At 42.6% G+C, this 14,372-nt stretch overlaps 1 protein-coding gene across 1 annotated transcript in view; it reads left to right on the top strand.

Moving 5' to 3' along the window:
* Window positions 1–1,988: 1,988 nt before the first annotated feature.
* LOC114338785 (uncharacterized) overlaps window positions 1,989–14,372 on the top strand; it is a 38,691-nt gene continuing 26,307 nt past the window's right edge. The window contains exon 1 of the mRNA XM_050656387.1: window positions 1,989–2,204. Within this exon, the coding sequence (XP_050512344.1) occupies window positions 2,028–2,204 (177 nt within the window). The 5' untranslated portion in view covers window positions 1,989–2,027. The remainder of the gene's footprint in view (window positions 2,205–14,372) is intronic.

Here is a 14,372-nt window from a genome sequence, read left to right as displayed (position 1 = left end):
AACTCCGTTGTGACGTTCAACCCCTCTCGTCTCATACAAACTACTAAGTTGATGTCCCATCATATTCTTAAGAGCTATATTTCGTTTTGCCGAAGTTTAAAAAAAAGAAATTACTTCTTTCATCGTTCCAATCGCATTTCTGACAGATTGAACTGATGAAGATTTACCAATTGAAAGATTTAAAATATGGTTAAAGCATGGTGAATAAACGGCAATAATAGCTTCATTTTTGAAGGTAACCACTGCACCAACAGTTTCAGAAACCATTACAGGGCAGCCATCTGTAGTCACGCCTACACAATACTTAACCTCTAAAGTTGCTTTTTTTAAAGTTTCTAATAAAACTTAAGCTAAGTTGTAACCTGTTTCTTTAATTTCATTCTCTGCTTCACAATCAGTTTTGTTTGAATTTTTTATCTCATTATAAAGTAAATTAATTAGGCAAGTTAATATAGTTTTGCTGGGCGCGCTATTTTCGAGAGATTTTCGAAGAATCCGTTATCTGCAACCGATTTTATAATTATACGAAAGTGGACATGCTTAGGTATGCGTTCACAGTATATACATTACATATTTGTTTAAATATGCTTATTGTAATCATTTTTAATTCTTAATGTATACCTAAGAATTATAAATTACTCATTTTTAAATACACTGGCGTCACTGGCCCGTTTTAGCCAAGTCCCATACTAATAAAATATATTTATATGTAATTCATATATTATTGTAATTTTAAAACATGTATAATTATCCATTTGAAAAATAAATGAATGTTTTTGTAATCTTTATATGTATTAAAATTAAAAAAATAAATCACTTGGGTTTAGAGGGGGGGCCGATCGCCCCCCCCTGGATCCCCCACTGTGGTAAGTGAGCCCAAGTGGGGATTTTTGCAGTTACTCGAGCGTAGCAGATTATTACATGGGGTTTAACCTTGTACCCTAAAAATGTACCTCTACCATAATATATTGGCTCTTAATGCAGAGGAGTTCGTTAAGGAGGGCCGAAAAAAAATTTATCCTTAGAAAAACTCGAAATCATCAGATTAAGATAAGGTAAGTTAAGTATATGCAAAACAGTGTATATTTCAAAAATCTGAAGATTTAAGCGGGGCGTAAGGAAATGGGTGAGTCCCAAAGTTTCACAAGAAAAAACGAATATTTCGCGAAATGAATGACAGATCGAAAAACTAAAAAATACGTGCTCAATATTTTTCAAAAATCTATCGAATGATACCAAACACGAATTCCCACGGAGAGGGGTGGGGGTAAATTTAAAATTTTAAATACCAATCCCGCGATATTTCCCGAAATAAACATCAGATCGAAAAACTGAAAAATACACTTATTCAATATTTTTAAAAAATCTATCGAATGGCACCAAAAACGACCCCCACGGAGGTGGGGTGGGGGTTACTTTAAAATCTTAAATGGGAGCCCTCATTTTTTATAGCAGATTTGGATTCCTCACCTAAAAATAAGTAAATTTTTTTCGAGACATTTTTTCGAATTATGGATAGATGGCACAAAAACCAAAAAAAGATTGTTGGAAATGGAAAATTAAATTAAAAATGGAAAGCTCTACTTAACTTTTTTTGGTTTTAGGACCTACTTTAGAACCACAACCCAATAGGTCCCCTTAATACTCGAGTGACTGCACATTTAGCACACTTTGCTACCCTTCCATTTGGAAACATCCATTGCCCTAAAAAGAGTTGTGATCGTATATAAATTTGGTTTTAAAAATTTTAAGCTAATAAAATGTACGACAAGATATTGGTAAATATCACAAATTTTCAGCTCAGTAAAATATTCCACAATATTGCTAAAAATGATAACAGTATTACATCATTTTCTAATTAATTGTTAATCTTAAAATTTTTATCTTGGTTAACCAGTTCAAGGAAGTAGTGTATCCTGTTTAAGATGCTGCATCATTGCATCCTAGAGCTATTATCAATAAATATAAAATAAAATAGTTAATTATATTGTTACTATTGATATCGATTGCTTCAAAATATTTAAGCAATGATGGTCCCGCTATTCATCTCAATGCTCTTACTTTTTTCTATTTTGGAGGTATCAGATGAAAAATCAATATCTATTCCTCACAAATTTAAAAGTGATGCTATTGAGACTCACTGGCCAGAAGAAAAACGGGCGGTTCCGGTCACATTACATGAAGAAGATGAACCAGGTTATTTGGTAAAATATTGTTTTTATATGTTTAATTCATAATGTAAAATTAACCACAATTATTTAACCGCATCAAAATATAATTTCCATAATGATTCAACAATTTCTTTTTATGTTGTGAGATTATTTGCAATGTTTAACATTTTTTAATCTTAACATCATTAAAAGAGTTTTTAATTTACAAATTTTTAAATCTTATTTTTCTTCTTCTTCCTCTTTATAAGCAATTCTGCTTGTTCATTGGCTGGTTGACACCTCTCTGGAAGGTTGTCCGTCTTAAGCGCGGTCGGCCGATATTTCTTCTACCGATTGGTGATTTATCTCTTGTTTTTTTGACCACATATGTCTGCCTGATTCTGGTTATTCATTGGCTGGTTGACACCTCTCTGGAAGGTTGTCCGTCTTAAGCGCGGTCGGCCGATATTTCTTCTACCGATTGGTGATTTATCTCTTGTCTTTTTGACCACATATGTCTGCCTGATTCTGGTTATTCATTGGCTGGTTGACACCTCTCTGGAAGGTTGTCCGTCTTAAGCGCGGTCGGCCGATATTTCTTCTACCGATTGGTGATTTATCTCTTGTTTTTTTGACCACATATGTCTGCCTGATTCTGGTTATTCATTGGCTGGTTGACACCTCTCTGGAAGGTTGTCCGTCTTAAGCGCGGTCGGCCGATATTTCTTCTACCGATTGGTGATTTATCTCTTGTTTTTTTGACCACATATGTCTGCCTGATTCTGGTTATTCATTGGCTGGTTGACACCTCTCTGGAAGGTTGTCCGTCTTAAGCGCGGTCGGCCGATATTTCTTCTACCGATTGGTGATTTATCTCTTGTTTTTTTGACCACATATGTCTGCCTGATTCTGGTTATTCATTGGCTGGTTGACACCTCTCTGGAAGGTTGTCCGTCTTAAGCGCGGTCGGCCGATATTTCTTCTACCGATTGGTGATTTATCTCTTGTTTTTTTGACCACATATGTCTGCCTGATTCTGGTTATTCATTGGCTGGTTGACACCTCTCTGGAAGGTTGTCCGTCTTAAGCGCGGTCGGCCGATATTTCTTCTACCGATTGGCGATTTATCTCTTGTTTTTTTGACCACATATGTCTGCCTGATTCTGGTTATTCATTGGCTGGTTGACACCTCTCTGGAAGGTTGTCCGTCTTAAGCGCGGTCGGCCGATATTTCTTCTACCGATTGGTGATTTATCTCTTGTTTTTTTGACCACATATGTCTGCCTGATTCTGGTTATTCATTGGCTGGTTGACACCTCTCTGGAAGGTTGTCCGTCTTAAGCGCGGTCGGCCGATATTTCTTCTACCGATTGGCGATTTATCTCTTGTTTTTTTGACCACATATGTCTGCCTGATTCTGGTTATTCATTGGCTGGTTGACACCTCTCTGGAAGGTTGTCCGTCTTAAGCGCGGTCGGCCGATATTTCTTCTACCGATTGGTGATTTATCTCTTGTCTTTTTGACCACATATGTCTGCCTGATTCTGGTTATTCATTGGCTGGTTGACACCTCTCTGGAAGGTTGTCCGTCTTAAGCGCGGTCGGCCGATATTTCTTCTACCGATTGGTGATTTATCTCTTGTTTTTTTGACCACATATGTCTGCCTGATTCTGGTTATTCATTGGCTGGTTGACACCTCTCTGGAAGGTTGTCCGTCTTAAGCGCGGTCGGCCGATATTTCTTCTACCGATTGGTGATTTATCTCTTGTTTTTTTGACCACATATGTCTGCCTGATTCTGGTTATTCATTGGCTGGTTGACACCTCTCTGGAAGGTTGTCCGTCTTAAGCGCGGTCGGCCGATATTTCTTCTACCGATTGGTGATTTATCTCTTGTTTTTTTGACCACATATGTCTGCCTGATTCTGGTTATTCATTGGCTGGTTGACACCTCTCTGGAAGGTTGTCCGTCTTAAGCGCGGTCGGCCGATATTTCTTCTACCGATTGGTGATTTATCTCATGTTTTTTTGACCACATATGTCTGCCTGATTCTGGTTATTCATTGGCTGGTTGACACCTCTCTGGAAGGTTGTCCGTCTTAAGCGCGGTCGGCCGATATTTCTTCTACCGATTGGTGATTTATCTCTTGTCTTTTTGACCACATATGTCTGCCTGATTCTGGTTATTCATTGGCTGGTTGACACCTCTCTGGAAGGTTGTCCGTCTTAAGCGCGGTCGGCCGATATTTCTTCTACCGATTGGTGATTTATCTCTTGTTTTTTTGACCACATATGTCTGCCTGATTCTGGTTATTCATTGGCTGGTTGACACCTCTCTGGAAGGTTGTCCGTCTTAAGCGCGGTCGGCCGATATTTCTTCTACCGATTGGTGATTTATCTCTTGTTTTTTTGACCACATATGTCTGCCTGATTCTGGTTATTCATTGGCTGGTTGACACCTCTCTGGAAGGTTGTCCGTCTTAAGCGCGGTCGGCCGATATTTCTTCTACCGATTGGTGATTTATCTCTTGTTTTTTTGACCACATATGTCTGCCTGATTCTGGTTATTCATTGGCTGGTTGACACCTCTCTGGAAGGTTGTCCGTCTTAAGCGCGGTCGGCCGATATTTTTTCTACCGATTGGTGATTTATCTCTTGTTTTTTTGACCACATATGTCTGCCTGATTCTGGTTATTCATTGGCTGGTTGACACCTCTCTGGAAGGTTGTCCGTCTTAAGCGCGGTCGGCCGATATTTCTTCTACCGATTGGTGATTTATCTCTTGTCTTTTTGACCACATATGTCGGCCTGATTCTGGTTATTCATTGGCTGGTTGACACATCTCTGGAAGGTTGTCCGTCTTAAGCGCGGTCGGCCGATATTTCTTCTACCGATTGGTGATTTATCTCTTGTCTTTTTGACCACATATGTCTGCCTGATTCTGGTTATTCATTGGCTGGTTGACACCTCTCTGGAAGGTTGTCCGTCTTAAGCGCGGTCGGCCGATATTTCTTCTACCGATTGGTGATTTATCTCTTGTTTTTTTGACCACATATGTCTGCCTGATTCTGGTTATTCATTGGCTGGTTGACACCTCTCTGGAAGGTTGTCCGTCTTAAGTGCGGTCGGCCGATATTTCTTCTACCGATTGGTGATTTATCTCTTGTTTTTTTGACCACATATGTCTGCCTGATTCTGGTTATTCATTGGCTGGTTGACACCTCTCTGGAAGGTTGTCCGTCTTAAGCGCGGTCGGCCGATATTTCTTCTACCGATTGGTGATTTATCTCTTGTTTTTTTGACCACATATGTGTGCCTGATTCTGGTTATTCATTGGCTGGTTGACACCTCTCTGGAAGGTTGTCCGTCTTAAGCGCGGTCGGCCGATATTTCTTCTACCGATTGGTGATTTATCTCTTGTTTTTTTGACCACATATGTCTGCCTGATTCTGGTTATTCATTGGCTGGTTGACACCTCTCTGGAAGGTTGTCCGTCTTAAGCGCGGTCGGCCGATATTTCTTCTACCGATTGGTGATTTATCTCTTGTTTTTTTGACCACATATGTCTGCCTGATTCTGGTTATTCATTGGCTGGTTGACACCTCTCTGGAAGATTGTCCGTCTTAAGCGCGGTCGGCCGATATTTTTTCTACCGATTGGTGATTTATCTCTTGTTTTTTTGACCACATATGTCTGCCTGATTCTGGTTATTCATTGGCTGGTTGACACCTCTCTGGAAGGTTGTCCGTCTTAAGCGCGGTCGGCCGATATTTCTTCTACCGATTGGTGATTTATCTCTTGTTTTTTTGACCACATATGTCTGCCTGATTCTGGTTATTCATTGGCTGGTTGACACCTCTCTGGAAGGTTGTCCGTCTTAAGCGCGGTCGGCCGATATTTCTTCTACCGATTGGTGATTTATCTCTTGTTTTTTTGACCACATATGTCTGCCTGATTCTGGTTATTCATTGGCTGGTTGACACCTCTCTGGAAGGTTGTCCGTCTTAAGCGCGGTCGGCCGATATTTCTTCTACCGATTGGTGATTTATCTCTTGTTTTTTTGACCACATATGTCTGCCTGATTCTGGTTATTCATTGGCTGGTTGACACCTCTCTGGAAGGTTGTCCGTCTTAAGCTCGGTCGGCCGATATTTCTTCTACCGATTGGTGATTTATCTCTTGTTTTTTTGACCACATATGTCTGCCTGATTCTGGTTATTCATTGGCTGGTTGACACCTCTCTGGAAGGTTGTCCGTCTTAAGCGCGGTCGGCCGATATTTCTTCTACCGATTGGTGATTTATCTCTTGTTTTTTTGACCACATATGTCTGCCTGATTCTGGTTATTCATTGGCTGGTTGACACCTCTCTGGAAGGTTGTCCGTCTTAAGCGCGGTCGGCCGATATTTCTTCTACCGATTGGTGATTTATCTCTTGTTTTTTGACCACATATGTCTGCCTGATTCTGGTTATTCATTGGCTGGTTGACACCTCTCTGGAAGGTTGTCCGTCTTAAGCGCGGTCGGCCGATATTTCTTCTACCGATTGGTGATTTATCTCTTATTTTTTTGACCACATATGTCTGCCTGATTCTGGTTATTCATTGGCTGGTTGACACCTCTCTGGAAGGTAGTCCGTCTTAAGCGCGGTCGGCCGATATTTCTTCTACCGATTGGTGATTTATCTCTTGCCTTTTTGACCACATATGTCTGCCTGATTCTTGTTATTCATTGGCTGGTTGACACCTCTCTGGAAGGTTGTCCGTCTTAAGCGCGGTCGGCCGATATTTCTTCTACCGATTGGTGATTTATCTCTTGTTTTTTTGACCACATATGTCTGCCTTATTCTGGTTATTCATTGGCTGGTTGACACCTCTCTGGAAGGTTGTCCGTCTTAAGCGCGGTCGGCCGATATTTCTTCTACCGATTGGTGATTTATCTCTTGTTTTTTTGACCACATATGTCTGCCTGATTCTGGTTATTCATTGGCTGGTTGACACCTCTCTGGAAGGTTGTCCGTCTTATGCGCGGTCGGCCGATATTTCTTCTACCGATTGGTGATTTATCTCTTGTTTTTTTGACCACATATGTCTGCCTGATTCTGGTTATTCATTGGCTGGTTGACACCTCTCTGGAAGGTTGTCCGTCTTAAGCGCGGTCGGCCGATATTTCTTCTACCGATTGGTGATTTATCTCTTATTCTTTTGACCACATATGTCTGCCTGATTCTGGTTATTCATTGGCTGGTTGACACCTCTCTGGAAGGTTGTCCGTCTTAAGCGCGGTCGGCCGATATTTCTTCTACCGATTGGTGATTTATCTCTTGTTTTTTTGACCACATATGTCTGCCTGATTCTGGTTATTCATTGGCTGGTTGACACCTCTCTGGAAGGTTGTCCGTCTTAAGCGCGGTCGGCCGATATTTCTTCTACCGATTGGTGATTTATCTCTTGTCTTTTTGACCACATATGTCTGCCTGATTCTGGTTATTCATTGGCTGGTTGACACCTCTCTGGAAGGTTGTCCGTCTTAAGCGCGGTCGGCCGATATTTCTTCTACCGATTGGTGATTTATCTCTTGTTTTTTTGACCACATATGTCTGCCTGATTCTGGTTATTCATTGGCTGGTTGACACCTCTCTGGAAGGTTGTCCGTCTTAAGCTCGGTCGGCCGATATTTCTTCTACCGATTGGTGATTTATCTCTTGTTTTTTTGACCACATATGTCTGCCTGATTCTGGTTATTCATTGGCTGGTTGACACCTCTCTGGAAGGTTGTCCGTCTTAAGCGCGGTCGGCCGATATTTCTTCTACCGATTGGTGATTTATCTCTTGTTTTTTTGACCACATATGTCTGCCTGATTCTGGTTATTCATTGGCTGGTTGACACCTCTCTGGAAGGTTGTCCGTCTTAAGCGCGGTCGGCCGATATTTCTTCTACCGATTGGTGATTTATCTCTTGTTTTTTTGACCACATATGTCTGCCTGATTCTGGTTATTCATTGGCTGGTTGACACCTCTTTGGAAGGTTGTCCGTCTTATGCGCGGTCGGCCGATATTTCTTCTACCGATTGGTGATTTATCTCTTGTTTTTTTGACCACATATGTCTGCCTGATTCTGTTTATTCATTGGCTGGTTGACACCTCTCTGGAAGGTTGTCCGTCTTAAGCGCGGTCGGCCGATATTTCTTCTACCGATTGGTGATTTATCTCTTGTTTTTTTGACCACATATGTCTGCCTGATTCTGGTTATTCATTGGCTGGTTGACACCTCTCTGGAAGGTTGTCCGTCTTAAGCGCGGTCGGCCGATATTTCTTCTACCGATTGGTGATTTATCTCTTGTTTTTTTGACCACATATGTCTGCCTGATTCTGGTTATTCATTGGCTGGTTGACACCTCTCTGGAAGGTTGTCCGTCTTAAGCGCGGTCGGCCGATATTTCTTCTACCGATTGGTGATTTATCTCTTGTCTTTTTGACCACATATGTCTGCCTGATTCTGGTTATTCATTGGCTGGTTGACACCTCTCTGGAAGGTTGTCCGTCTTAAGCGCGGTCGGCCGATATTTCTTCTACCGATTGGTGATTTATCTCTTGTTTTTTTGACCACATATGTCTGCCTGATTCTGGTTATTCATTGGCTGGTTGACACCTCTCTGGAAGGTTGTCCGTCTTAAGCGCGGTCGGCCGATATTTCTTCTACCGATTGGTGATTTATCTCTTGTTTTTTTGACCACATATGTCTGCCTGATTCTGGTTATTCATTGGCTGGTTGACACCTCTCTGGAAGGTTGTCCGTCTTAAGCGCGGTCGGCCGATATTTCTTCTACCGATTGGTGATTTATCTCTTGTTTTTTTGACCACATATGTCTGCCTGATTCTGTTTATTCATTGGCTGGTTGACACCTCTCTGGAAGGTTGTCCGTCTTAAGCGCGGTCGGCCGATATTTCTTCTACCGATTGGTGATTTATCTCTTGTTTTTTTGACCACATATGTCTGCCTGATTCTGGTTATTCATTGGCTGGTTGACACCTCTCTGGAAGGTTGTCCGTCTTAAGCGCGGTCGGCCGATATTTCTTCTACCGATTGGTGATTTATCTCTTGTCTTTTTGACCACATATGTCTGCCTGATTCTGGTTATTCATTGGCTGGTTGACACCTCTCTGGAAGGTTGTCCGTCTTAAGCGCGGTCGGCCGATATTTCTTCTACCGATTGGTGATTTATCTCTTGTTTTTTTGACCACATATGTCTGCCTGATTCTGGTTATTCATTGGCTGGTTGACACCTCTCTGGAAGGTTGTCCGTCTTAAGCGCGGTCGGCCGATATTTCTTCTACCGATTGGTGATTTATCTCTTGTCTTTTTGACCACATATGTCTGCCTGATTCTGGTTATTCATTGGCTGGTTGACACCTCTCTGGAAGGTTGTCCGTCTTAAGCGCGGTCGGCCGATATTTCTTCTACCGATTGGTGATTTATCTCTTGTTTTTTTGACCACATATGTCTGCCTGATTCTGGTTATTCATTGGCTGGTTGACACCTCTCTGGAAGGTTGTCCGTCTTAAGCGCGGTCGGCCGATATTTCTTCTACCGATTGGTGATTTATCTCTTGTTTTTTTGACCACATATGTCTGCCTGATTCTGGTTATTCATTGGCTGGTTGACACCTCTCTGGAAGGTTGTCCGTCTTAAGCGCGGTCGGCCGATATTTCTTCTACCGATTGGTGATTTATCTCTTGTTTTTTTGACCACATATGTCTGCCTGATTCTGGTTATTCATTGGCTGGTTGACACCTCTCTGGAAGGTTGTCCGTCTTAAGCGCGGTCGGCCGATATTTTTTCTACCGATTGGTGATTTATCTCTTGTTTTTTTGACCACATATGTCTGCCTGATTCTGGTTATTCATTGGCTGGTTGACACCTCTCTGGAAGGTTGTCCGTCTTAAGCGCGGTCGGCCGATATTTCTTCTACCGATTGGTGATTTATCTCTTGTTTTTTTGACCACATATGTCTGCCTGATTCTGGTTATTCATTGGCTGGTTGACACCTCTCTGGAAGGTTGTCCGTCTTAAGCGCGGTCGGCCGATATTTCTTCTACCGATTGGTGATTTATCTCTTGTCTTTTTGACCACATATGTCTGCCTGATTCTGGTTATTCATTGGCTGGTTGACACCTCTCTGGAAGGTTGTCCGTCTTAAGCGCGGTCGGCCGATATTTCTTCTACCGATTGGTGATTTATCTCTTGTTTTTTTGACCACATATGTCTGCCTGATTCTGGTTATTCATTGGCTGGTTGACACCTCTCTGGAAGGTTGTCCGTCTTAAGCGCGGTCGGCCGATATTTCTTCTACCGATTGGTGATTTATCTCTTGTTTTTTTGACCACATATGTCTGCCTGATTCTGGTTATTCATTGGCTGGTTGACACCTCTCTGGAAGGTTGTCCGTCTTAAGCGCGGTCGGCCGATATTTCTTCTACCGATTGGTGATTTATCTCTTGTTTTTTTGACCACATATGTCTGCCTGATTCTGGTTATTCATTGGCTGGTTGACACCTCTCTGGAAGGTTGTCCGTCTTAAGCGCGGTCGGCCGATATTTTTTCTACCGATTGGTGATTTATCTCTTGTTTTTTTGACCACATATGTCTGCCTGATTCTGGTTATTCATTGGCTGGTTGACACCTCTCTGGAAGGTTGTCCGTCTTAAGCGCGGTCGGCCGATATTTCTTCTACCGATTGGTGATTTATCTCTTGTCTTTTTGACCACATATGTCGGCCTGATTCTGGTTATTCATTGGCTGGTTGACACATCTCTGGAAGGTTGTCCGTCTTAAGCGCGGTCGGCCGATATTTCTTCTACCGATTGGTGATTTATCTCTTGTCTTTTTGACCACATATGTCTGCCTGATTCTGGTTATTCATTGGCTGGTTGACACCTCTCTGGAAGGTTGTCCGTCTTAAGCGCGGTCGGCCGATATTTCTTCTACCGATTGGTGATTTATCTCTTGTTTTTTTGACCACATATGTCTGCCTGATTCTGGTTATTCATTGGCTGGTTGACACCTCTCTGGAAGGTTGTCCGTCTTAAGTGCGGTCGGCCGATATTTCTTCTACCGATTGGTGATTTATCTCTTGTTTTTTTGACCACATATGTCTGCCTGATTCTGGTTATTCATTGGCTGGTTGACACCTCTCTGGAAGGTTGTCCGTCTTAAGCGCGGTCGGCCGATATTTCTTCTACCGATTGGTGATTTATCTCTTGTTTTTTTGACCACATATGTGTGCCTGATTCTGGTTATTCATTGGCTGGTTGACACCTCTCTGGAAGGTTGTCCGTCTTAAGCGCGGTCGGCCGATATTTCTTCTACCGATTGGTGATTTATCTCTTGTTTTTTTGACCACATATGTCTGCCTGATTCTGGTTATTCATTGGCTGGTTGACACCTCTCTGGAAGGTTGTCCGTCTTAAGCGCGGTCGGCCGATATTTCTTCTACCGATTGGTGATTTATCTCTTGTTTTTTTGACCACATATGTCTGCCTGATTCTGGTTATTCATTGGCTGGTTGACACCTCTCTGGAAGATTGTCCGTCTTAAGCGCGGTCGGCCGATATTTTTTCTACCGATTGGTGATTTATCTCTTGTTTTTTTGACCACATATGTCTGCCTGATTCTGGTTATTCATTGGCTGGTTGACACCTCTCTGGAAGGTTGTCCGTCTTAAGCGCGGTCGGCCGATATTTCTTCTACCGATTGGTGATTTATCTCTTGTTTTTTTGACCACATATGTCTGCCTGATTCTGGTTATTCATTGGCTGGTTGACACCTCTCTGGAAGGTTGTCCGTCTTAAGCGCGGTCGGCCGATATTTCTTCTACCGATTGGTGATTTATCTCTTGTTTTTTTGACCACATATGTCTGCCTGATTCTGGTTATTCATTGGCTGGTTGACACCTCTCTGGAAGGTTGTCCGTCTTAAGCGCGGTCGGCCGATATTTCTTCTACCGATTGGTGATTTATCTCTTGTTTTTTTGACCACATATGTCTGCCTGATTCTGGTTATTCATTGGCTGGTTGACACCTCTCTGGAAGGTTGTCCGTCTTAAGCTCGGTCGGCCGATATTTCTTCTACCGATTGGTGATTTATCTCTTGTTTTTTTGACCACATATGTCTGCCTGATTCTGGTTATTCATTGGCTGGTTGACACCTCTCTGGAAGGTTGTCCGTCTTAAGCGCGGTCGGCCGATATTTCTTCTACCGATTGGTGATTTATCTCTTGTTTTTTTGACCACATATGTCTGCCTGATTCTGGTTATTCATTGGCTGGTTGACACCTCTCTGGAAGGTTGTCCGTCTTAAGCGCGGTCGGCCGATATTTCTTCTACCGATTGGTGATTTATCTCTTGTTTTTTGACCACATATGTCTGCCTGATTCTGGTTATTCATTGGCTGGTTGACACCTCTCTGGAAGGTTGTCCGTCTTAAGCGCGGTCGGCCGATATTTCTTCTACCGATTGGTGATTTATCTCTTGTCTTTTTGACCACATATGTCTGCCTGATTCTGGTTATTCATTGGCTGGTTGACACCTCTCTGGAAGGTAGTCCGTCTTAAGCGCGGTCGGCCGATATTTCTTCTACCGATTGGTGATTTATCTCTTGTTTTTTTGACCACATATGTCTGCCTGATTCTGGTTATTCATTGGCTGGTTGACACCTCTCTGGAAGGTTGTCCGTCTTAAGCTCGGTCGGCCGATATTTCTTCTACCGATTGGTGATTTATCTCTTGTTTTTTTGACCACATATGTCTGCCTGATTCTGGTTATTCATTGGCTGGTTGACACCTCTCTGGAAGGTTGTCCGTCTTAAGCGCGGTCGGCCGATATTTCTTCTACCGATTGGTGATTTATCTCTTGTTTTTTTGACCACATATGTCTGCCTGATTCTGGTTATTCATTGGCTGGTTGACACCTCTCTGGAAGGTTGTCCGTCTTAAGCGCGGTCGGCCGATATTTCTTCTACCGATTGGTGATTTATCTCTTGTTTTTTTGACCACATATGTCTGCCTGATTCTGGTTATTCACTGGCTGGTTGACATCTCTCTGGAAGGTTGTCCGTCTTAAGCGCGGTCGGCCGATATTTCTTCTACCGATTGGTGATTTATCTCTTGTTTTTTTGACCACATATGTCTGCCTGATTCTGGTTATTCATTGGCTGGTTGACACCTCTCTGGAAGGTTGTCCGTCTTAAGCGCGGTCGGCCGATATTTCTTCTACCGATTGGTGATTTATCTCTTGCCTTTTTGACCACATATGTCTGCCTGATTCTTGTTATTCATTGGCTGGTTGACACCTCTCTGGAAGGTTGTCCGTCTTAAGCGCGGTCGGCCGATATTTCTTCTACCGATTGGTGATTTATCTCTTGTTTTTTTGACCACATATGTCTGCCTGATTCTGGTTATTCATTGGCTGGTTGACACCTTTCTGGAAGGTTGTCCGTCTTAAGCGCGGTCGGCCGATATTTCTTCTACCGATTGGTGATTTATCTCTTGTTTTTTTGACCACATATGTCTGCCTGATTCTGGTTATTCATTGGCTGGTTGACACCTCTCTGGAAGGTTGTCCGTCTTATGCGCGGTCGGCCGATATTTCTTCTACCGATTGGTGATTTATCTCTTGTTTTTTTGACCACATATGTCTGCCTGATTCTGGTTATTCATTGGCTGGTTGACACCTCTCTGGAAGGTTGTCCGTCTTAAGCGCGGTCGGCCGATATTTCTTCTACCGATTGGTGATTTATCTCTTGTTTTTTTGACCACATATGTCTGCCTGATTCTGGTTATTCATTGGCTGGTTGACACCTCTCTGGAAGGTTGTCCGTCTTAAGCGCGGTCGGCCGATATTTCTTCTACCGATTGGTGATTTATCTCTTGTTTTTTTGACCACATATGTCTGCCTGATTTTGGTTATTCATTGGCTGGTTGACACCTCTCTGGAAGGTTGTCCGTCTTAAGCGCGGTCGGCCGATATTTCTTCTACCGATTGGTGATTTATCTCTTGTCTTTTTGACCACATATGTCTGCCTGATTCTGGTTATTCATTGGCTGGTTGACACCTCTCTGGAAGGTTGTCCGTCTTAAGCGCGGTCGGCCGATATTTCTTCTACCGATTGGTGATTTATCTCTTGTTTTTTTGACCACATATGTCTGCCTGATTCTGGTTATTCAT

This window comes from Diabrotica virgifera, chromosome 7, assembly GCF_917563875.1.
Source record: "Diabrotica virgifera virgifera chromosome 7, PGI_DIABVI_V3a".
NCBI classification, from domain to species: Eukaryota; Metazoa; Arthropoda; class Insecta; order Coleoptera; family Chrysomelidae; genus Diabrotica; species Diabrotica virgifera.
Note: the sequence above shows the minus strand (reverse complement) of the source record. Positions and strands in the feature narration are given on the sequence as shown.